Raw genomic sequence first — 25,348 nt, 5'->3', positions numbered from 1 at the left:
GAAACACTCCGGTTATTAGCGACAATTGAAATAGATGACAGAGGTTCAATTAGACCGACAGAGCATTTTTAAGAATAATAGTTAGTATACCATCTGGGCCTGCCGAGGTTGAAGCCTTCATTTTACCAATCACCAGTTGTACCGTATTATTGTCCATATCGATATAGTTCAAAGACTAGTATGATTGAGGTACATTGAGTGCCGCGCAAGAAACCTAGGTCGGTGTCAGTTTCTCGTTCGAGAGAACACCCGTTAACTTCTCAGAGAATAGTTGGCAATTCTCCTATGAACTAGAGCTCGTACGTCCTCCATAGCCCAACGTTGAAGGCAAGCCGGATTCTTTTCTTGGTTTGTTTACATGCTTCCAGAATGTTTTGAGTTAGGACATCAACTTACGTGGAACGTTTCGCAAGTAATCGGCATGGCAACACTTCGATGTCTTTTTATAGACGGTTAACATGCACGTAATATTGTCGCAGCTAGTATCCCCCCCCATTTGGAAAACTTCTTCAGAGCGGCTCTTTTAGTCACTTTTAATCGTCTAAACTCGACAATTTGCCATGCTGGGTGCTTAAATTGAAGGCCGCTTCTTTTCGGTATATAGAGATCGAAAGCATAGCTCAACATATTGGAAAATGTCTGAACTGCAATGTTGACATCATCATTGTCGAGAATTTTGTTCCAGTGGATATTCGACGAGGAAGTCAATAATGCTATTTGATACTGTTGATACACCGGTCACAATTCCGTCAGATCGATGGACAAGATATTCTTGTTTAATGTACATTGATTTGCAATATAATTGTTTTGTTTTCATTTGCTCATTACTATATTGAAGGCTCTTATAAAATTAGTCATAAAAAGGTTTCTATTTTTGTTTTGATTAAATTATTTAATTTTAGTATTAGTTTAATCCACATATATCCCATTACCCTAAGGTAGACGGCTAGCATCTCGTCGGTCCACATACATTGTGGCAAACTTCACGACGAATATATTCGGCACGCAACACCGCTACATCCGGTCCAGAGAGAGAAAAACGAGATGGATAGAGGAGCATAGAGAGATGTGATGAAAAGGCGAAGTCAGTTGAATTAGGACGGTCAAAGTGATGAGGAGTGTTGTTGGAGTCTCTAGTTGGTGAACGAAGTGCAGCACGTGCCAAGTGCAAAAGTCCGGGAAGTACAGTCCGTCCGGAACAACCAGTCCGTCCGTCCGGAACAAGTACCGTCCGTCCGGAACAAGCACTGTCCGTCCGAAACAAGCACCGTCCGTCCGGAACAAGTACCGTCCGTCCGGAACAAGCACAGTCCGTCCGGAACAAGCACCGTCCGTCCGGAACAAGCACAGTCCGTCCGGAACAAGCACAATCCGTCCGGAACAAGCAAGAATCATCCTGAACAAAGCGGAAGCAACAGTTTCCAGACCGACAACGGCGACAAGCGTTAGGACATTAAGCCAGCCGTCGTCAGCGTGCTTCATTACCACATGGTGAACCCTCACGCCGCGGCATCATCTTCATTCAATCACGTCGAGTGGTGCTGGTGGCCGGTGGGCCGCTTTACGATATTACCGAGGCACACGTGTGCGTCGATTGGTGGAAACGAACGTTTCGGAGGCTTGACACTTGGGCCGATGAGCTTCCCCTCCGTACACCAGCACCAGGAGAAGAGTCAACGACACCTATATAACCAATGGCTCTATTCTCCAACGACCATCGTACCATCGCAACACTTAAGGTATGAATACCCTCGCTCTCTCTCCACACCAGTATGATCCTGTCGCACGTGCCCCATCAGTTCCTGTTCGACCGTATCGATACCTTTTCCCCATTTCCTACAGATTATGTTTCCCTTAATAAATAAGTAAAAATGTTAGTTGTACTTTCTTTCTTACTGAGCCTAGAATTCTGTCTTGTTTGTCGGTCTGGATTGTTCTCCGTTAAAAGTTCGTGGTAAGTGAACGGTTGTGAGTCCTCCCAAAGCAGCAGTGGGAAAGCCGACCTTGAGAAGCAGCGCCGATTGAGCTAGCCAGCTGTTACATATTATAGTCGGTTTTCCTAAAGTTATAGCTGACGGTGTCTGAAATATTTCAGTAATGCTCACACGACTCGCTTCAAGCACAATATGCAGGAGAGGGTGGTGTCTAACAATCTTCACCAGGGGAAACAGTGCAACCGTAATTTTTGGTGCCTAGTCAGATTTGCTCGAAAAATTCTGTTGTTCTCGTTCACCATATTATTCGTTTCGCAGCAGATTTAGACTGCAATAGTCAATCAAACTGTTGATGCCAGCATGGAAAGATGACAGCTCGGAATCTGCGAACATAAATCCGTCAGAAGCAGAGCGCCATCTTAATCCGGAGATGTTGAAATCACAAAAAATCACTCATAAACCGGGCATGCTTGAGCGGTTATCCGTTCCAGTGACTCAGTGTGTGCACCAGTCAAGGTCAGATCGCGAGTGCGGTCCGGTGAAAAATAAACCACACAGAAAAAAAGTGCGTAGCCAGCCAATTTGATTCGCACCCACACCTGCTCGACTCAAACCCTTAAAATATCCTCAGTCAGTTGCGCTTTTAATCGATGATAGACAGCCACACGTACCCCGCCGCCGGTAGCTTTGAGACTGTTTCGTGAGATGCGATCAGTACGGAAAACATCGTAGTTGACACCAAATGCTTGCACCGACATAGTGCTATCGCTAAGCCACGTCTCTGTGAGGGCGATTATGTCGAAGCGCTCATCCGAACTTGCTACCAAATAATCGTCGATTCTTGTATTCATACCGCCGACATTCTGGTAATATATTTGTAGGTTTGACTGCCGCGGTTGACTGGAAGCAAGGGGCTGATCAGTGCTAGCATTGACAAAATCAAGATCGTCCTAGCAGTTGGTATCAATTTGGAAGACCACTTCACCACTCCTGTACATAGGACCGAGACGACTGGCGAACGCTGGCTGAAATGGCGCTACTGTGGCAGGAGGATCAAGGGCTTCCGTAGTGCTAGCTGCAGTGCGTTCCAGGGTGTGTTGATTCATACCAGCGTAGTTTAGAGTGCTTAGTCCATCCGTAGTCGTTGTAGAGCCGAATGTGCTATGAAAAGATGTGCTAGCGAATGACCCAGCTGCAGTTTCGTACGCTTGGATAGGCATAAAAGGAACATCCATATACTCCAAGTTGATAGGTGGGCGAAAAATGACGCGAGCAGCAATATCATACGCCTGCAAAGGGGGTTGATTTTGAGCGGAGGCAGCATTGTCCAACTTCGGATGAACATATAGATTTAAAGTATTTACCTGATAGCATAGAAACGAATTCTCCCTGTTCACCGAGTTTACTGGATGGCGAAAGAGTGATGTCGGCATCGACTGCATCGTTGTTGCTGGGTGTCTGCACCTGTAGTCCATTCACAAAAGAGCCCATGCACTCGGCTAATGCTGCGTTGGTACTGCTAAAGATGTTACAGGCATTGGGGTCAAGTTCACCGCAAGATGCTTCCGAAATTTTTGGACAGTATATTCCTCAAATCGTGCGATCGTTTTCAAGGTAGGGTTCAAACCGACTTTGAAGGAAACGAAGGTCATGTTACTGGCATCGGCTCCTTTGGCCACCAATATTACAACTTCAGGGTCCTGCGTCATTCCAACATTCGCTCGTAACATTGCAGAAATCGCTTCGTAGGTCACATTTGGTCGTATATCGTATACGGGGCAAATGGAGCCAAAATGTGGCCACCAGCTTCTCACAGGTTGCAACGACAACAAACAACAACAAATACATGTTCAGAAATCGGAGCGAATAGTGGATTCCCATTCCCTGAGTATTCTAGAGCGCGGTACGGTTTTTATTGTGGCCAATTTTATTATGTCATTTTTTATTTTCAAATAACGGAATATATAGATAAATCCTAAGAGAAATGTACAGGATTCAATATTCGATTATTCAACAGCAATGTGTAAAACATTCCAAATTGAAGTGATTTGCTATTGATTTCGTTGTGCTTGGATATGATATCTTCCAATCGATTGGCACATCGCGTTGTAATGTTTGGCAAGTAGTGCGAATTCTACAGTAAATTACTTTACCTATACGTGACGATTTTTACCGTATAGGTTATTATTCTAAACAATTGAACTAATATGTCGTCATTACATCATCTGATTAACAGTAATTCAAACATAAAACTGTTAAAAAACCCTTAAAGATGCACATTTTTTTCTAAATTTTGCGAATTTTTTTTCTAAATTTTGTAAAACTTGTCTTACAATTTAAATACAGTACTAGATTATTTCGAGATGTTTGTTTCGGATTACGCATTTAAGAGTTAATAAGGATCTATCTATGTACTATATTATACTGATGATAAATGAAAACAAAGCCGGTTTCATTTTGTGTTGACCTTGTTTAAGCTACATTAACAATAAATAGCTGACGGTGCATACAACACATACAGCGGGACATCGTCGACAAGCTTACCTGTTCACCAGAATCGGACGGCTCCTCGACTCGGTGTAACTCCTCCGGTATATTAACCACACAGCGGAAATAGTCGTAATTTGGCGCTAAACGGCCGGTTTCAAACACCCATCTGCAAGAGAAGTTTCAAGAGGCATCATGCACAATTCACCGGATTTAGATCGAATCGTACTCACTTTGTCCACCATGAAACGCCTATCAGCGTTATCAGGCTCATTACCATCGCCATCGTACGGAAGGGGAACATCTGCGTTCCGGTCTCAGCGACATAGCCCGGATAATGGATTAACGCCGGGAGACCAAGCATCGCTTCACCACCGGATAGCCGCACCAGGAATGCGATTATGTAAGCGGACAAGCTGCCGTATGTGTTACAATGCTTCTTGAAGTGGACCACCATTAGCAACTGAGGAGAGAAATGAAGAGCAGAAAAAAATCGTCGGAAAAGTGCCACAGAAGTAGGTGAGTACATCTCGAATCAAAATCAAATCATGTGAACCATTAGTTATCTAATTTTTGCTTCTACATTCGTACAAGCTCGTTCGCTAAAAGAACTCCCCACATATACAACATTGGGCGAGGGCAGTGGCTGAACGTAGGAACTGATGAACATGAACCAAATTATTCAGCCCACATGTCAGTTTGACGAATTGTAAATGGAAATGGAAAACAGTGTCCCGGTACAATATTATATACTTCACAACACATGGACAAGCGTTTGATTCGGAATTGACAATGAGGGATGATGATGTTAATGCTAACAAAGTGCCTACTGGCATAAAAGGGATGAAACTGATGACGTCAGCTTGTGGTTAGCTGAAGACAGGGGATCACTGAAGGTCGTGCCAGGAATCATCAATTATTCAGCGCTCAAACAGTTTGTTGATGTAGGCACGGAAAAAGGCCGCGTATACTGGTATGGACATTGTTGTTGTTGCACTGTGTGTTTATAATTAGGAAACTAGTTATTTGCTCATTTGCAGAGCATTACATTCATATCCCATTACTCCATTCATAAATAAAGAAGCAGCGTGCAATTTAAACTGATTGAAAGAAACCAGAACAAAAATTATTTGAAATATTGTGAAAGTTCCAATTAGCGAAATCGTGAATTTATCGAAGCTGTTAAATATACGGAACAGTGTGATTGCATTGATTTTTAAAATCATTCTCTAAAACAATTCAGCTTAGTCAATTATTAAACCACTAAACAGCTCTCTAAGAAAAAACGTGGCTCAAAGATACAAATAAACTGTTGGCAGTTGATGTTCTTTCCTAATTCGAAGCCCTTGAGTAAATTCCTGGTACAATCAGGAGTGTCTGCTCCAAATTTGAACCAAATTGGCTTAGTGTAATCATCGTTCTTCAAGTTTGTATGGAATTATTCGACAATTTACATGAATAAGTTGCGCAAGTTCGCATTTTTACCACCAGGTGGCACTGTATGCATAAACTCATCACTGCAAGTAAAAATGAGAAAGATAATTTTACTGTCTACAACTTTATCGAAGACTGCAAATCTATCCAACTTCCTTAGGAATAGTTATTAAACTTTTTATGAAGTGTCATCTGAGTCAGCAACGACGAACCGACGTGCCACATGGAACAAAAAATGCGTCAAATGTTGTCCTAATTGTTTAAATTAAAATACGTTGTTACAATAGCGGCATCTGTATAATGGATCGCGTGGTAGTCTTTGTCGATAACACATCAGTACACAAAAACCAAGGTGTATCGACGTTGTACAAGGTATGCTAAAACGAACAAACTTTCTTTTAGCATGTTGAAGATCGTTTTTCCAGCTTTTTCCTATCCTATGTATGTACTATTTAACAAAACTGTCCGTTACAAGCAAAAAAGTAACAGAATACATACTTTTTCAATGAGTTCTGAATACTGTTTTGATGCACACATACGCAGCTGAGGGAATCAATATACTTATCGAGAAGCCTGCCCAGATTCAAATATGGCGGAGCGATCTGTAGTAGTTTGACAGTAGTGATCGCTTCATTTCAAAACAATCGTTATTTTGTAAGGGACACTTTTCGAATGCCTCAATCATGTCGGTTCGCCGGTGACAATAGTTTGGTTTAGCTGAATAGTATATTTGGAGGATTTTTAGTAAATCACATTTGTCATCATTTGACTAGAAAACTTTAGTTCCCCATTTCACCGCATATAGGGCGATATCACTGACATTTAAACTGAGAGAAATAAATTATGGGCATTTTCACAAGAAAAACTGAAAAAAGTGCGAAGTGAAGTGAAATTTTATATTTTGTCATATACAAATTCTTCAAAACATACTATTCGTCTAAACGCAATCATTATTTCGCAAAAAAAAATAGTGTTCGTCGAAATCGATTACTAATTCTCAACCTTGTGCTGTTAGACCCCATGAAGAACTGACTCAGGCATTATTTTATTCAAAGTTTAATAACTTCCCCTAAGGAAGTAGGATTGATTTGCAGTCTTCGATAAAGTTGTAGCCTCCACATCTTTTAGATAGTTATTGGCGTTTAAAATAGCGGTATTTTTAGCTACTTTGTTCAATAAGCCTCAAGTTTTGAAGTAAAAAATGTTGAAGACTTCCAACAACAACAAAATTTGAAAAAATCTCAGAAAAAAAGTTTTAATGAAAAAATGATGTTTTGGATGCCTTCCAGAAACAACACACTTTCTCTCAACACCATTACATTCTGGAAAGTTTGGCCACTTTTCTCGTAGTATAATTTTCTATAACTTTAAAATTGACATAATGACTATCTCAAAATTTTGAAGAAATAATTTGTACATCTCACTTCTAGTTGAATTAATCACAATTCAGTACGCATCTAAAAAAGTATTTCTAACACACAATATCATTAATTAAAGCAACGCACCTTTTGGTACCATTGCGAGCACTATGCTATGCCTTGAATTTGATATTTTTATTTTTGTGCCAAACGGTATGGTTTTATTAAGCATAAAATACACACTTAAATATTGAAAACGGATATTCAAGTGTAATCACTATTGCTACCATATTGAATTCCAATCGACCGATTGTTTTCCGTTTATCCCGTCAATATGCATCTGAAGCACCCACTCAAAGGCTTCATAAAAGCACACTAAGAATGAAAGATGTTGCCTAGGATGAGAAATGAAAACGATGTATAGCGGAGAGTAGAGTTGCATAACATTTCCACATTTTGCGGTTTTCATTTCGATTGGGTAGGGTGTTGAGCCGATTTTAACTCTCTCCTGATATTATCCTACCTATTTGAAACCGTTGGTTGGGCAGCACGTGTCATCAATGTTCAATGCATTAGTTCAAATGGTATGGTAAAAATGAAGCTTTGAGTTTTCGTTTCGCTCAAACACGTGTATTTTACAATACTCGGAAAAAATCCAAATAAATTTATTATTATTATAACTATAATTTTGAATTAATGCCAATATAAACGTTTAAACATTAGTAGGCCAATTACTTTACGGTATAATTCGGCAGCTTACCTAATAGGGGGAACAGAGGCTCATCACCCTATACCCTCTACACAAATTTTCTATTATATAGCTCAAAGATAAGACATGACAATAATGGGGGGTCGTTTTTCCATATTTACGTCAGATTTCTGCAGCTGCTATTGGTTGTTCTTGAAAACTTGCACTATAGGAAATGTGAAACTAAATGTATAGCAGAATCATTATTATTTAAGATGAAACTGACGCGCAAACACAGCTTAGAAAAAAATCTCTACGCTCAGAACGGTATTCGGTGTATTCGGAGAAACAGCTAAAACACCGAAAAGGGCTCCATTAGTGCCACAAACCTCCAAATAAAATATATTATACTTTGCACCAACAGTGACGAAATATAATTCTCGAAAAACGCAACAGAAGAATTTAGAAAGCAAAAAATTCTACATTTAACAGTGCACGAAAAAATAATCCGAATTAACATTCACACATAAAACTACAAGGGGCAGCCCAATGGGGTTACACGAACTGTAGACGTAGGACTATGTAAAATATTTATTTTCTTAATACATTTAGAGCCGATTTCTTCACCCTCGCTTAGCGCTTAAGCTAGGTTTAAACGTACTGGTGAACCAGGTTTGAATGTTAAGCGAGGGTGAAGAAATCGGCCCTTAATGTAATAATAAATCAAATATATTTCTTACGTATAGTTTAAGCACAACCAATCAACATCAAATGTTACATATTGAACCAAATCTTCTTGGTTATCGGGTCATTTCATTTGTAGTAGGTGATCGAATCCGATTGAACTTATTTGAGAAGATCTGAAGAAAGAAGACAGAAAACCGTGACCGAAATAATATCTGGAACTAAATCTTTATAGCACAAGATCAGCTTTTAAAAATTGTTAGAAGAAAAATCAAATTTTAGACAATATAATCACATTTCATGTATAGACCAAGCTTTCTAGGTATATTCTGCCATTACTGTAACTTTCCTAATACACAGCAAAAAATATGATAATTAACTTAAGCATATTTCATGATATCACAGAAAAACTATTCGTGTAATTATGTTTCACGAATAAATTTACGCTATATATCATGCACATAAAATGACCACTGAAAATCGTGCAATCGTGATTTTTTGCGACGGTTTTTCGAGTTTCATTCATAAATAGGCTTTGTAGTATGTACCTACTAGCAGAATCAAAATAGTATAGGCTGAGTGGAAATGAATCGCGTGAAGTGGAAATGTATCAATGAATCTATCGGACATAAACTTTCGTTGTGCTATCCGCGTAACTTTGTTGCTAAGAAAGTTTTCGTCTTTGCGCAGCGAAAGCACAGATTGCTATCATGCAGGTTACGCATGCAACCGCTAACAAACAGGGGTGACGCATTGAAATCTGTGTTTCGGACAAAAATATCTTTTTACCATAACTGAAACAGGAAAAAAATCAGTGATAAATTTCCAAAAAATCTGTGAAAACTCACAATATTTCTAGAAATCTGTGAAATTTTCATCAAAATGCCAAAAATCTGCCATCTTTAAAAAAATCTGTGACATTACAGCAAAATGTGAATATGGTAACCCTGCCATCAAATTAGATATACCTACCTACACATTCGCCTCAAACATTGAACCCAAACGCACAAAGCAAAACGCTGTCGAGTCAACGCTGATCATGATGGGTAGAGCGAAAGAGACAACTAGTATCACGACACTATGTTAACCGTGTTGCAAATGGTGCTCGAATGTACAAGCGATTTTGTGTTCGAATAATTGTGTTCGAGATTGTACATAAAAGTGTGCTGGAAACGAGCACAACACAAACGAAAGCATAGTGTTTTAAAGGACAAGCTCAGTCGCGTGTTGGACGGCACTGGGTAGCTACCTCCACAGCTAGTGTAACGGAATTCCAGCTCAGCTACACTGGCTGTGAAAACACACAGCGCAGTGATCTGCTCCGCCTGCCGTTCGACAGGCAACTGAACTTGTCCGGCCAAATCCGTTCTTTAAATAGTCGATGATGACGTCATTCATAGAAGCGTAGTGTGCTAGGTACACAAATCTGTCGTGCCGGACTTGGGAAACGCTATCTTCTGTGTGTAAATGCACGATATTTTGACTAGGTTTTACATTATGGAGCATGGACGTACATTGGACCTCTGCTTTGTAAGTGCCCAGGACTATGCTCCATACTGCTGCACTGCTCCGACTCCTTTAGTCCAGCGTATGCGTCATCATCCCCGCTATATCTTGTACTCGCTGGTAACCTAGGAGTGAATTCTGAAGACGTTTCAAGCTCAATCGTCTACGGTTTTAAAAACGCTGACAACGACAACATCGTTAGCACGTGATTGGATAGGGATGAAACTCTTAACAATGACGACGCGAACGAAGCCACGATGATGCTTTATAATATTCTTAACTACCTAATCGACCGTCATGTGCCAAAACGAACAATTAGTACCAATCAACACCCTCCCTGGTAATCAACTGTCCTTAGGCGATAAACTGCCAAACAACGTGCATTTAAAAATTCTAGAACCATGAGACACTAGCATTACGAAACGACTACTTTCAACTCAACCACGAATACAAACAGTAAAGCAGACGCGCCTTTTTAGACAACAGCGAAACGTCGAGCGTCGACTGAAATCTAAGCCAAAGTCGTTTTTAAAAATATGTGAATGAGCAGCGAAAAGAAACCGGCTTACCATCTTGAATGTCATGTAATGGAGATGTAGGCTCCGACACTGGGAAATTTGCCAACTGTTCTCCAACAAATTTTCAAACGTTTTTTTGACGAGAGCCTTCTACCACAACAAGTCGCTGCCGCCGCCAATCTAACTTCTTCTCTAGGATGGACCATCAACCGAATTTGCGTGGATAATGCTGCCATTCTTGCAGCAAATTCCAAGCTAAAATCATCTAGTTCTCCAGGCCCAGATGGCATTCCCTCGATTTTTATCAAAAAGTGCATCAGCGGGCTTCTTAAATCACTTCGGCGAATCTTAAATGCTATCACTCACTACTGGAACATTCCCTTCCTGCTGGAAAGCAGCGCACATGTTTCCAGTTCATAAAAAAGGAAACAAATCGAACATTGATAATTATCGGGGAATCTCGTGTTCAAGTGCCGTATCAAAACTATTCGAGTTGTTTTAGACCGTAGTTTCGTTCATTGCAAACACTACATTGCAGACGACTAACACGGTTTTATGCCTAAACGATCAATAACGACCAACCTGCTCTCTTTCACAACATATGTACTCGATGGATTCGCTGACGGATTGAAAACCGATACTTTTTACATTGATCTATCTGCGACTGCGGCCTTCGACAAAATCAGTCATTATATTGCAACAGCGAAGCTGAAAAAACTCGGTATTCATGGGCAATTCCACCTACCTCGATGAAAAGCTACTCCAAATCAGCATTAAGATTTGTCTGCACCAATCTTCGCTACATCCGGCATCCCACAAGGAAGCCATTTCGGTCCAGTGATATTCCTCCTCTATTTTAATGACGTCAACAGCAAATTACAAGGACCCCGCCTTTCATTCGCCGACGACATGAAATTTTTTCGACAAATACGGGATAAATCCTATGCCAAATTTCTTCAAAGTGAACTAGAGAGCTTCATTACGTGGTGTGATCTAACTATAATTGTTTTTAAACCCGAATAAATGCTCAATCGTCACGTTCACATGGAAACGCCATTCGATTCAGTTTAACTACCATTTCTTCGACTCGGACATTCCAAGACACTCTCACGTCAAGGATCTCGGAATCATCATGGATTCGGCACTAACGTTCAAACCACACATATCATTCATTATGGAAAAGACATCAAGACAGCTTGGGTTTATCTTCTGAATAGCGAAAAACTTCAGGGACATACACTGCTTAAAACCACTCTATTGCGCGCTGGTTCGCTCGCTAGAATAGTGTTCTGCTGTTTGAAATCCGAACTACCAGAACGGCGTTAACAGAATCGAGCCATCTAACGCCGGTTCATACGCTCTGCACTCCGACATCTTCCTCGGCAAAACAGATTTGAGCTACGAGCTACGAAAACCGTTGTCAGTTAATACAACTCGACATTCTAAGCATTCGGAGGGACTGCTCTCGAGCCCTGTTCGTCTCGGGCTTACTGTATGCCAGGGTGGATTGCCCTACAATCCTCAGACCCGGACGCCTACATCTTCAAGCTCTACGCAATAGCTCTCTTCTGAGAGTCCCGTTCAGTAGAACCAACTATGGGTGCCAGAGCGCTGTTATCGGAATTCAGCGTGTTATTAACAATGTGGCGATAGCTTTTGACTTCAACCTAAGAATTCCATTAAAGCTACTATAAAGTCAATTCTAAAATATAATGAGTTTAACCCTGCGGAATTAGCGCATATGGCACACTGAACGAGCGGCCGCTGGTGCCCTAAGACGATTTCGCTAGATTTTCAGACCAGCGTGCACTAGCGCGACTGCCGGAAGGTTAAGCAACCACCATTGGGGCCAAGGGGCCTGTTGGTGATGCATAAGCTGACCAACTGTGGACTAGGAAAAATCCGTACACATTTTATCTCAAAATTTAGAACACTAAATTTAGACTGTTTAGTATTTCTCTTGTTTACTATATTTTACTACAGGTAATGGGATTTTTAACAATGGTTTTAGGGGTTGGCACAGCGTATTTGATAAATCGATTGGTTCAATTCCAAACCCCGCGCACAGGGTTAGGGTTTTTTTCAAAAGAGATTCTTCTACCACGACAAAAAGAAGCAAATGACCCTAATTTAAAAACCTCTATAATCGAAATATTTTCTGAATTCAATGAAATTGATGGAGCACAGAAATTATATGTCAGGGTTCCTGTGTTAGTGTCCTGATCAGTTTCCTCCATGTACATTTGTTATTTAAGGGGTCTTCCACTCGCGAAGCTTTGGTAACTGCCAAGCGTGGTTTGTAGATTTATACTGTCGTGTTTTGTATTGTTGGTCCAGGTAGGAAGAACGCAAACTTACCGCGTAACCACTATTGAAATATCTAGGAATAATTAGTTTTTTCATGTGTCCTTTGTAATGATTCCACTTTTCTGTACAGCGACATTTTTTAAGACCGTATCACAAATTCGAGGTGCCATATTGTGCAGTCGAATCTCGATTTTGCCATTATCCATAAACACGAATATTAAATTTGATTCTAACGCGTCACGATCAGCGACTTGTAGATTGTTCTGCAACATGATTTTATTTGCCTGGCGCAATCTATCGAAAATTATCATTATTGGATGTCTGATATGATAGCATCTGATAGAGGTAACTTTAGCAAGGCTAAGCTATGAAACCTGTATGTAAATATTCCAAAAACTCGGACTAATATGAAATCAATCGAAGTCACGTTCTTTAACCAGAGTTCCTGTTTTGTTTTTCATATTCACACATTTCGTCACTAAACGATCACTTTGGCAAGAATTAAAGTATTACAGCGATTATTGTTCAAATTGGCACTTCCCAACAGATTCTACAATACAGTAATTCCTCCAAAATTCACCCAAAAATCTTTAAAATCGCAAAAGGCCGATGAAACATTAAACTTTTTACCAGCACAAGCTCTGAGCACTTTGCACGGCAAAGCAAAGCATTTTAATTCAAGCGCAATACTTTAAAAGGGCCTAAGGGTTTTTACAGGGTTTACAAAACAATTGGCTTGAGATCTGTATTTTGTGCAACAAAATACTCCGAGAAAAAATTGCAGGGAATAATCTCTTCTTTGCAAAATAAAACAAACGCTGAATAAAAAGTTTATAATTTTATCAAAAGTTAAAACTACAAAAAAAACTCATTCTTTGAAAACTTTTATTTTTTGTCAACGAAAGTCTAAAGAGATTGGAAATATTTGTTGTGGTTGCATTGCGGAGAAGTAATTGGTAAAGATGTTTTTCTTGTAACTGCTTCAAACATGTTTCTAAATTTCATACTAACTGGCAGACAAAAGCATAATTTTATTACGGAATGCGATTCTTATAGATATTTTAAATATTGCTTTCTTTCTTTTTCGAGAGTTGTCCTTCTGGAACTGTAGAGCTGAGTTCACGGAAGGGCTCCCCATCAGAATCACTCATAACTGCTTAAGTTAAATTGCAGCAGGCCATGATTCTGATTTTGATATCAAGTGTACGGTTCAGTTGTGCGGGCATATGGGCTTTACGATCGCATGGGAATGAGCGTTTATTGGTGTGTACTTGAGACCGCGTTAATGGGATTCGAAGTGCTGTAAGGGTCACTAAATTATTGGGGGCGTTTTTGTGTTAGCGAAATCTTGGGCGTAGTTGTGCGTGGATGATCGCGATTGTATGTTCGTCTTTGTGTGCCATAGCGAAGGGCTCGGGCGTTTGTATGTTATTGTGTTCGATTGCGTGGGCGTTTGTATGTCGCGTGTGTTGGCGTGTCACTTCGCATGCATAAATTCGATTCTAAAACCGGGTATCCATTTCATATTCGTGTGTGTTCTTGGATGATCGCACGGATCGTGAATCTAATACTTAATTTTCAGTGTATGGTTCAGATGCTAGAAGAGAGTAAGATCTCTATCACTATCAACTCTATCACTAGAGTTCCCGGTCATGTCTCCATTGAACGTATTGTCTAGTGGATATGAGCGTCATTTTTTCTGATTGGTCCAGCTGAGGGCATGGGACCTAGGCTGCTAGATCAAAGAGGAAGAACTTCTGGACGTAATTAATTCATGATCGCAAGAACACGACTGTGTGAAGGCTCATTCTTGAGACCGCGTTCACGTTCACCGGAGTGCAGGCATGCACAAGAACGGTGCTGCATCGTGTACTATTCCTGTACGCTGGCTCATAATGTATCAGAGCTAAGTTCATTGAGCTAGCAGGTAGCACGAGCACCGCTGCTCCGAGCTATAGCAAAGTAGAAAAAATACAACGCGTTAATGTGAGTAACAATGCTTGCATCCTTTTTTGCAGAAACTTGTCGCACATTTACCAGCGTATATTTTTCGCTTTGTCCTATTTATTTTATTTATTTATTTATTTAAAGGCTTTAACCTCATAGGTCATTCGCCTTGCGAGAAAGAAAAAATATGTTAATTAACATCGCATTATATACATTTACAAGTTTGTTATATAGGTTTTGTTGCTTGGTGTGGTTGATTCCTCAGAGAAGGTCGAAAAGTCCCGCATTTTTGAGAAAAGATAGTAGCACTTCCTCTCGGGCGTGGTCGTTGGCAAGAATCTCTCTAATGGAGTTCGGTAGATTATGGTGCTGTCGGAGGTCACTGTACTCCGGACAGTTCACTAAGATATGTTCCACCGTGGTTCGGACTCCGCATGTGACACATGTTGGTGGAGGGACACGCGATACGGTGTGGGCATGGGAGACTTTTGTATGCCCAACTCTGAGTCGCGACAGTACTCGTTGTTCTCTTCTGTCGATCCGATCCGTCCAGCGGTCGAGCGAGCCTTTGATGCGCTGGAGGTGTCCGCTATTGCTTCGCCAATGACGCACGAAACTTTCGGCTATCTTTAGCTTCAACTTGCCTAATATATCTGCGGCTGGGACGAGTCTGGTGAGGTGTCGGCGGGCGTGTCTCCCTCTGGCCGCCAATCGGTCAGCCCTTTCGTTACCGTCGATGCTGCAGTGACCGGGGACCCAGCAGATTGTTGTGAGTGGGTCGTACTCGGCCTCGATAGCCTGGATGAAGGGGTGGCGGGATTTTCCCGACTCGAGGGCGGAGATGACTGATAGAGAATCCGACAACAAGACGACGGGTGTATCTTCCGGTTTCTGGACCATAGCGAGGGCGATAGCTGACGCCTCCGCTGAGAACACCGAGCATTGTGCTGGTAGGCGAAAGGAGAGTCCTTCCCCTATTCCGCTTACTCCTATACCGACCTCATCGCCAATCTTGGAGCCGTCGGTGAAAATCCGCACGTGATTGCTATACCTGGTAGCCATTAGACGATTGTATTTGGCTCTGGCTTCACTGCCAGCTGCGCCGGCCCTCAGTTCTGCAGACAGACTTGTGTCTAGGTTGGGTCCGCGGACGTGCCAGGTCCGGTCACGAACTCGGTGTAAGCGGGCGATCGGTGGCAGATCCACGTCTGTGTATTCCTGGTGGATCTCGTTAGCTGTCTGTAGCAGGAAGCAGTCCTCTCCGGAGGTTCGTTCTAAAAATGCCAATGCTCTTCTAGCTATGGTGAGTGCAGCCGCCCAACGAAGGGGGAGAATCCCGGCTTCCATGCAGGCCGCCTCAGCAGGCGTGCTGGGTAGCAGACCAGAGGCGGCACGAATTGTTCCGTGGTATAGCGGGCCTAAAATGTTGGTAAGTCCTTCCGTATTGCAACATGTCAGCTCAACCCCGTAGAATATCTTGCTGTGAACTAGGGCCTGGCTAATATTCAATGCGGTGTATCGATTGCAGCGCTTGTGCCGGGAGCAGATTGTTTTAATTAGTCGCAACCGGCTCCGGCAGTCGGCTTTGATACGTTGGAAGTGTGGCGCGAAAGTGAGCCGACGGTCCACGGTTATCCCCAAGATCTTCGGTTCCTTACGGTAAGGAACGACCGCCCCGTCCAGAAGGATCGGCCTCCCTGTTGCAATGTGGTTTTTGTTGCAGCAGTGTGTAATTACGCTTTTTGCGGGTGCCATGTTAAAACCGACTGATACTGCCCATCGGCTCACCGCGCTTATGGCAGCTTGAAGTTTTCGACGGGTTCGCCCGATTGTCCTTCCTATGGAGACCAACACGATGTCATCGGCGTAGACAAAAACGTATATTCCAGCCGGCAGGTTGGCGAACAAAGAATTCATGGCCACCAGGAACAATGTTACAGCGAGAACGGATCCCTGGGGGACGCCGTTGGCTTCCGGAAAGGCGTTGGATTGGGCACCCCCTATTCCTACGCGGAAGGTACGGTCGGATAGGTAGTCGCTTAGGAAGCGGCCCATTTGTCCGGTGATCCCCCAGTTGGCCAGCTGTTGCAGTACTCCATGACGCCACACGGTATTATATGCCTTCGCAACGTCGAGTATCGCGATGTCGGCGTGCAGGCCGTCGTTTACGGATTGGCGTACCACCTCTCCGAAGCTGGCGAGGTGGAGACCGGTTCCTGCTCCACGTCGGAACGCGAACTGGCGATGATCCAGAAGTTTTCGCTCCTCCAGTAGGTCCACCAGCCGTCTGTTGACCATTCGCTCCATTGTCTTGGCAAAGCAGGGGAGTAAACTGATTGGGCGGAAATCATCTGGCGTTCTGCTCCCCTGACATCGCTTTGGGATGGGGATTACTAGGGCTTGTTTCCATGAAGCGGGCATCGGTTCCCCGCTCCAGATGCGGTTAATACTGTCCAAAATCGCCCGCTTGGCTACTGGTGGGGAATGTCGAAGTAGAGGGTAACCAACGTCATCCAATCCGGCAGACTTGCCGTGTACCGATTCTAGTGCCGTACATAGTTCGCTTCCGGTGAAAGGTAGGTTGTATACTTGACCTGAATCAGGTTCGAAACGAACGGGCCTGCTCTCAGCCCTTCGCTTGATTCGCAGGAACGCGGCTGGTAGGGCGGTGTCTGCGGATAGGGAGGCGAAGTGTTTACCTAGTTCGTTACCGATGGTCGTGGGATCGATCGTCGTGCACCCGTTAACGGCGATGGCGTAGCCACTATGCCGCCGCTTTCCGCTTAGAGCGTTAACTCTCCGCCAGAGTTCTGTAGTCGATGAGTCTGGAGATATGCCTTCCAAAAATCTAGTCCAGCTGGTGTTTTTTGCCTCCTCTATCGCTTTCCTGGCCTCGTTTCTGGCCTTTCTGAAGTCATCAGCTCGCTGGCTTCGGTGTGGATCGTCCATAGAAGTCTTCTTTAGTGTCCGCAGCGCAGTTCGGCGTGCTCTGATGGCTCTCTTGACTTCTGGGCACCACCAGTGCACTGCCTGTCGGGGAGGGTTACCACTTGACCTGGGAATACAGGAAACAGCGGCCTTACTGAATATTTTGGTGAGTTCGTCCGGAGTGTATGACTCGTCCCGATTCATAAGGTCGTCGACGATCTCTTCATAGCGCGACCAGTCCGCCTGATCGTAAAACCACCGCTTTCGACGGGTTGTAGCAGGGGGCGTCTGGGCGTACGTAACTTGGATAGGGAAGTGGTCACTGTTGCATGGGTCGGCAAGAACAGTCCACCCGCAACATCCTGCCAGCACTCCCGAGCAGATAGTGACGTCGATGGCGGATTCCGTCTGTCCGCGGATAAATGTTGAACTGCCGTCGTTGAGAACGACCGCGTCGTTGTTTTCGACTACTCCGGCGATGTCGTTTCCTGTCCTATTACACAGACGTGAGCCCCACATCGTATGATGCCCATTTACATCTCCCATGATGATGAATGGTGTCTCTACTTGGTCGATGAGACGCTGGAGTTTGCAACCCACGTTCCGAGTTCCGCCAGGAATATATAGGGATATAACGGTGCACTGAACTGGATATTCGATCCTTCGGGCAGCGGCTATTAGTTCGGTATCCAATGTTATCGGACGGGACGGTATATCGACCCGAATGGCGAGCCCCACCGTCCGGTAGATGTTGTCCCCGCTGGCGGCGTCCCACGAATACCGGTGTCCGAACCACGATGCTGGGTTCGTCTGATCCCGGATATGTGTCTCCTGCAATGCCAGGCAGATGGGCTGAGTCTTAGCAATAATCATTTGCAGGTCGCCAAGGCATCCTCGCAGTCCATTTGTGTTCCACTGGATGGCCAGTGTCGTTGAATTGATGTTAGAGGCGGTAGACTGAGGGCTAGACGAGGGCTGGTCCAAATCCGCTTCACCATCTTCTCTTCTTATTTCGATTCCGCCGAATGCTTCTTGGTGGATCGGCGAGGTGTTTCCGTAACCTTCGGTGGCATTGTTGGAGGTACCTGCGAGGGATATACAAACAGCAGACAGTTCCGGACTGAGTGTATCGTACGAGCTTACCCGGGGAGAGGCCGGGTCTCCCGCACCAGCAGCCGCCGGGGCGCGTCGCGGATAGGCGGAACTTCCCCGGACAGGGCCGGCACGGGGAAGCGGGCGCTCGTGTTTAGGCCAGTTACGTTTTTAGTCGAGCTAGTAGTGTCTTCGGTCAGGGTACCGTTGCTCCCGTATTGGCAAGGATTAGTTTGCCACTGCTGTTGGGTGGTAGACTGTTCGCTGAGTGCTTCTGGGCTGTAACCTTTTCTGGCAGTGGTACCTGGGGGCGAAAATTTGCCGGCGGATGGATTTCGATCGGGCTTGGGTTTACAGGTACTTACCCGGGATGAGCCCGGGCCTCCCGCACCAGCAGCCGCCGGGGGAGCATCGCTGCAAGGCGGAACGTCCCCGGTCAGGGCCGGCACGGGGAAGTGGGCGTCACGATTGGTGACTACTGGATTCCTGGATGGTCTAAAACGTACCGGATGCCAAGAGCAACCGGGAACCGGGCTGAGGTCTCGTCGTACTCGTTGCTGCTGGTGAGTAGGAGTTTCCCGGCTGAGTGTTCTTCCCGGTGGTCCGCCAGGTGCGGGGATATCGGGAGACCTGAACCGGTTCTCGTTGCAGAGGAGTTGTTCGCTTAATTTTCCTGATACTGGTGTCATTTTTGAGATCAGGTGGGAAGATCGCCTACTCTGGGGCCCGGCAAGATGCGGGGCGCTGGAGGCGGTCGTGGTTCCCGTCGTTTGGGATTGCTGTGTTGGTGGATTTTCTAGATTTCTGTCTGGTTGGCCTGAGATGGATGGTGAATGCGTAAGTTGAATGCTAATGGGGATGTTAAAGGTACTTCCCTGTTGGTGCTCCAATGGTCCTGTGTCAACAGCCGCCGGGGGTGCGTCGGACGTATCCGGAACTTCCCCGGTCGGGGTCGACACAGGTAGGCTTTGTTTTATATTACGGTTGAATGTTGTGTTATTTGTTGTCATCCCAATTAACATCCTGTTGTTAGTTCAGTTATATGGAAATATCGAGGGACACTTGGGGCACGGGGTTTGGTGGTGCTTCGGTGTCCGAGATGTTCCAAGTTCCGACTGATGAAGGGCTGTTGTTGCGGGAGCTCGATCGGGTTATCCTTTGTGTTTTGGGTGGAGTTGGGTCTGTGGTGCTTTTTATCGGGCTTCTAGATTTTTCCCCATCACCTGCTCGATTGCGATTTTTTTGCTGCTTGCGTTCGTCACGTAGTCTGGGGTCTCGCTGGGTCGCGCTACTCGTACTGGCTTTGTTGGCGTTTTCCTGATCTCCCTTTGCTCCAGTGTGTTGGTTAGGTCTGCTCGTTCCGTTCGTTACCTCACGTAGTCTGGAGTCTCGCTGAATCACGGTGCTCGTACTGGCTCTGTTGGCGTTTTCCTGCTCTCCCTTTGCTCCAGTGTGTTGGTTGGTTTTGCTCGTTACCTCAAGTAGCTGTTGTTTGGCAATTTTGAGTTGGCGGAAAGCGTCCGTCAGGTGGTTTTTCAGACGTAGAATCTCGACGTCCCGGTCGTTTTCTTCCTTCAGTTTTGTTATTTCCTGCTTTGGTTTGGCGATGGTGCGGTCCTTCTCGTCTCCTTTCGGGTCCGCGCTGCTTCGAGCCTGTTCGGCGTAGCTGGGTCCTCTGCGAGTTTGGGCGATTAGCGCTTTTGCTTCAGGGAACGAAATATTCTTGGAGACTTTTAATTTAACGATGGCCTCTTCCTCCATATATTTGGGGCACGTTTTTGATTTAGTTGTGTGCTCGCCGTCACAATTTATGCACTTCGAGACGTTCTTACATGGGTTGTTTCGGTCGGATGAGTGTTTCTGACTGCAGTTTAAACAAGTTTCCTCGTTGGGGCACACCCTAGTACCGTGCCCGTATTTACCACAACGGTAGCATAACATGGGGGAAGGGTAGTAGGGCCGGACACTAGTGCGTACTAGGCCGAGATATATGTACTCGGGAAGAAAAGAACCGTTGAATGATATCACCACTAGGGGGGTACTGCTTAAAACCCCGTCGTATAACTTGGTGATCCTACGAACCGATACAACTCCTTGACCTTTTAGCTCCGTTAGAAGGTCGTCATTGGCCATGTCTTTGGTGTCGATGTCGTAGATCACACCATGAGTGATGTTGAGCGTGGGGTGAGAGACCACCTCAACCTCTTGACCGTCGATTAACTTTTTCATGCTCAGCAGGGCGTAATATGCCTTTTTCGAGGTCGTTCTTAGGACATACCGAGCTCCTCTGCCCTCCTTCGTGGCCGAAACTACTTTTGTCGGATCGCATCCTAGTACGCCCTGTACCGATTTCAAAATCGTGAACGGGTTTGTAGTCAGTCGGGCGTCGGACTCACCGTCCGATGATATAGCTCTCAAAAGCAGAGTCTGTTTATTGATTATGTCACCTGAATTTAGGTACTCAGGCAACGTGCGGCTTAAAGGAGGGGCGTTGTTCCCCTGTTCAGGGGGAAGGGGGGGATCCCCCATTGGTTTGGAGGGTGTCTGTGCCTCGTAGGGTGGACACTTTGGGAAAACAACGCAAAATACTACACTACCCCGTCACCGATGCGCGTAGTGGAGACGGACGGTTGTTTTTACTCTCCGATGCGCGTAGAGGAGACGGACGGTTGTTCAGAGTTTGAAAATTGTTGTTTTGGTGGAGGCGCGTTGGCGCCCAACTCCTTCGACGTCTGAGCTCCTGGTATCGGTAGTGACGAAAAGAAACGATTTTGTTTATGCTAAAAAAAAAATCAAGTAGTCTTTGCACTGACGACGACACACTGGATCTAACACTCGCGGAAACGGGCCGAACGAAAGAAGGGTACTATATTACCCTGGTGGCTGAAGCCGAACTTCTGGATGTACACCGGTGTGGCTGAGACCGAGCAAAAGTTTTGGTTTCTGAACGCGGAGCTTGTGTTGATGACAACTTACATGGGTTGTTTCGGTCGGATGAGTGTTTCTGACTGCAGTTTAAACAAGTTTCCTCGTTGGGGCACACCCTAGTACCGTGCCCGTATTTACCACAACGGTAGCATAACATGGGGGAAGGGTAGTAGGGCCGGACACTAGTGCGTACTAGGCCGAGATATATGTACTCGGGAAGAAAAGAACCGTTGAATGATATCACCACTAGGGGGGTACTGCTTAAAACCCCGTCGTATAACTTGGTGATCCTACGAACCGATACAACTCCTTGACCTTTTAGCTCCGTTAGAAGGTCGTCATTGGCCATGTCTTTGGTGTCGATGTCGTAGATCACACCATGAGTGATGTTGAGCGTGGGGTGAGAGACCACCTCAACCTCTTGACCGTCGATTAACTTTTTCATGCTCAGCAGGGCGTAATATGCCTTTTTCGAGGTCGTTCTTAGGACATACCGAGCTCCTCTGCCCTCCTTCGTGGCCGAAACTACTTTTGTCGGATCGCATCCTAGTACGCCCTGTACCGATTTCAAAATCGTGAACGGGTTTGTAGTCAGTCGGGCGTCGGACTCACCGTCCGATGATATAGCTCTCAAAAGCAGAGTCTGTTTATTGATTATGTCACCTGAATTTAGGTACTCAGGCAACGTGCGGCTTAAAGGAGGGGCGTTGTTCCCCTGTTCAGGGGGAAGGGGGGGATCCCCCATTGGTTTGGAGGGTGTCTGTGCCTCGTAGGGTGGACACTTTGGGAAAACAACGCAAAATACTACACTACCCCGTCACCGATGCGCGTAGTGGAGACGGACGGTTGTTTTTACTCTCCGATGCGCGTAGAGGAGACGGACGGTTGTTCAGAGTTTGAAAATTGTTGTTTTGGTGGAGGCGCGTTGGCGCCCAACTCCTTCGGCGTCTGAGCTCCTGGTATCGGTAGTGACGAAAAGAAACGATTTTGTTTATGCTAAAAAAAAAATCAAGTAGTCTTTGCACTGACGACGACACACTGGATCTAACACTCGCGGAAACGGGCCGAACGAAAGAAGGGTACTATATTACCCTGGTGGCTGAAGCCGAACTTCTGGATGTACACCGGTGTGGCTGAGACCGAGCAAAAGTTTTGGTTTCTGAACGCGGAGCTTGTGTTGATGACAACCAGCGGCTCCGAGTGATTGCACCTAACTGGCTTTGCTTTGTCCTATTCTTTCGTTTAATGGCTTACTCTACTGCACCGTTCTAGCTCATCGGGTAGACTTACCGTGCTAATTCATTGAGCAAAATCGTGCCAGCTTGCCGAGCTAGCTCATCGTCCTAACCCGTTGTGCTAGCTCTTCGAATCCTACAGCTCGAGCACGACGGATACCTAGCACGAGCGTTGTCAGTGATTTTTGCATTTGGTTCGTTCAAAGCGGCCTCTCAGCTCGTTGTAGGCTCTCGTGCTGTGTTTCATGCATTCCTGCCGGAGTGTTATCCTGTTAGCAAGATCGTAAGCGTAGGTATGTGTGGATGATCGCGAAAGGCTCAAGCGTTTGTATGCCAACGTGTTTGTCGCGTGTGCTAGCGTGTATGAAACTTCGCGTGTATAAATTCGATTTTATAACCGTGTGGTTATTCGTATATTTGCGTATATTCTTGAGTTATCGCGTGCGGACCCTGAAGCTGATACTTAATTTGCAATGTATAGTTCAGATACTAGAAAAGAGTAAGTTCTCCCATATCACTAGAGTTTCCGGTTATGGCCATAGAGGCTTCCGTGTAAAATAAAATCACGCCAATAACTGAAATAGAAGTAAAAAATCTCTTCTCGACAACTTACAGCAGTAAATATGAACGGTTTTTGATACAAATGAGCCTGATATATAACACAATTTCTATTATGCCATAATTTTATAAACGCACAATATTATAGTAAAAAAACTGCTTCGTTGCACAAGAAGAAATTGATTACCGAATATAAAAAGTGTCCACGCATTTTGCTCATCGTGTGCCTTGTATGTAGCAAGCTGCCCGATCAGCTAATCTGGCTGAAAATCTAACGTAAAATTAAATACTCTATTGTACTTAACAGCCTCGTTTCTGTATCTAATGTTCTTCGAGTACGTTGAACTTTTCGGTTCAACATTTCAAATCAAATTAAAGGAAAAACCTATTAATCTATATATGTAAACGGAAAATTTGAAAGAGTTCCAACTGCAAATTTTAATCGTATTATGTTTCAGAACTACAGAAAACAGTCGAACTGCAGCGGTAATAATTTGGTTCCGAAAAAGATTAAAAATAGAAAATGTATAATACGGATACCTTCATAGGAGGCAAATTGAGTTGAATCAAATGTGTACATCGAGCACTATACTTTTCAAAACGAAAATTAATCGAGTAAATTGCGACTTAGATAGAACGACTTGGCCGCTGCTAGACACTGAATTTCTAAATACCAACCAACTTGAGAAAACGGCTTAAACAAATAGTCGAGGCGGATAGTTAAATTTTTTCTTTAATATTAAAAAAATTCAATTTTTTCTTTAATATTAGAAAAAATCTTAAAGTTTACTTAGTCCCAAAGTTTATAAGAAAATTTGCAAAAATCGATTTTTAGCACGCTTGTTCACTGGTTTCCTTGTGCTTTTAATTACATTTTTGGAACCTGGGAAACTAGTTTGCAACATTATTTAGTCTGTTTCCATTTGTGGAAGATTTTTTGTTGTCCCGGGAGTACTTCCACTTCCACCGAGGTTGAAAATTCCGTGCAAATTCCGGACAAATCCGTACAAGTACTTTTTCCGGACACACGACAAAAAATCCGTACTGTCCTCCCAAATTCCGTACGGTTGGTCAGCTTAGTGATGCACAGTGGTCGGAAACGCCAAAAACGTGAACTTAATTCACTAGAGGCCAAACCATCGAATATATTCACAGGGTGCCTTTGGAAGAATTTTTTGTATGAATATTCCCCACAATCTGATAACAATTGAAATTAGACATGGCTTACTATGATCGAACTAAAAAAAATAATTTTTTATGCTGACGAGTTAGAAAGTTGGTGTCTTCGACAAAGTTTTAGAAGTACTCATAGTAAACAATTTTGTTGAAGAACTTCAGCTTGTAGGACTAAAGGTTATCGATTTATAGGGAGTTTTAGCAGCCCCCTTAAATCTAGTTTTTTAATATAACTTTTTTCATTGTGACTTTTCGTGCCAAATATGTTCAAAACAAATGTGTAGGTATCAACACTACATCATATTGTCGAAGACTGTATGTAAAAATACTCATTCGTTTCAAAGTTATTGAAGATTTTTACATTTTTTTACACCAACTTCAACTACGTATAAGAAAGAAAGATGCAAACCAAAATGCACAAACAGGCACTTTTTTCACTGCCTAAGCTATGCACAATAAAGCTAAGAAGGTTTGGTGCGTGGCACTCTAGAACCCTATGAATAGGGTAAGCTTACTTTATCATGTTTTTTCACCTTTTCCATACAAAAATCAGCAAAAAAATTTTGTT

The 25,348-nt window shown here is 44.0% G+C and overlaps 1 protein-coding gene across 1 annotated transcript in view; it reads right to left on the bottom strand.

Moving 5' to 3' along the window:
• LOC131677765 (high-affinity choline transporter 1) overlaps positions 1–25,348 on the bottom strand; it is a 95,109-nt gene that overhangs the window by 7,812 nt on the left and 61,949 nt on the right. Inside the window, exons 8-9 of the mRNA XM_058957791.1 lie at positions 4,655–4,884; positions 4,479–4,590 (exon numbers count right to left, since the gene is read on the bottom strand). Of these exons, the coding sequence (XP_058813774.1) occupies positions 4,479–4,590; positions 4,655–4,884 (342 nt within the window). The remainder of the gene's footprint in view (positions 1–4,478; positions 4,591–4,654; positions 4,885–25,348) is intronic.

This window comes from Topomyia yanbarensis, chromosome 1 (assembly GCF_030247195.1).
Source record: "Topomyia yanbarensis strain Yona2022 chromosome 1, ASM3024719v1, whole genome shotgun sequence".
NCBI classification, from domain to species: Eukaryota; Metazoa; Arthropoda; class Insecta; order Diptera; family Culicidae; genus Topomyia; species Topomyia yanbarensis.
This window is presented reverse-complemented; position numbering and strand designations above follow the sequence as displayed.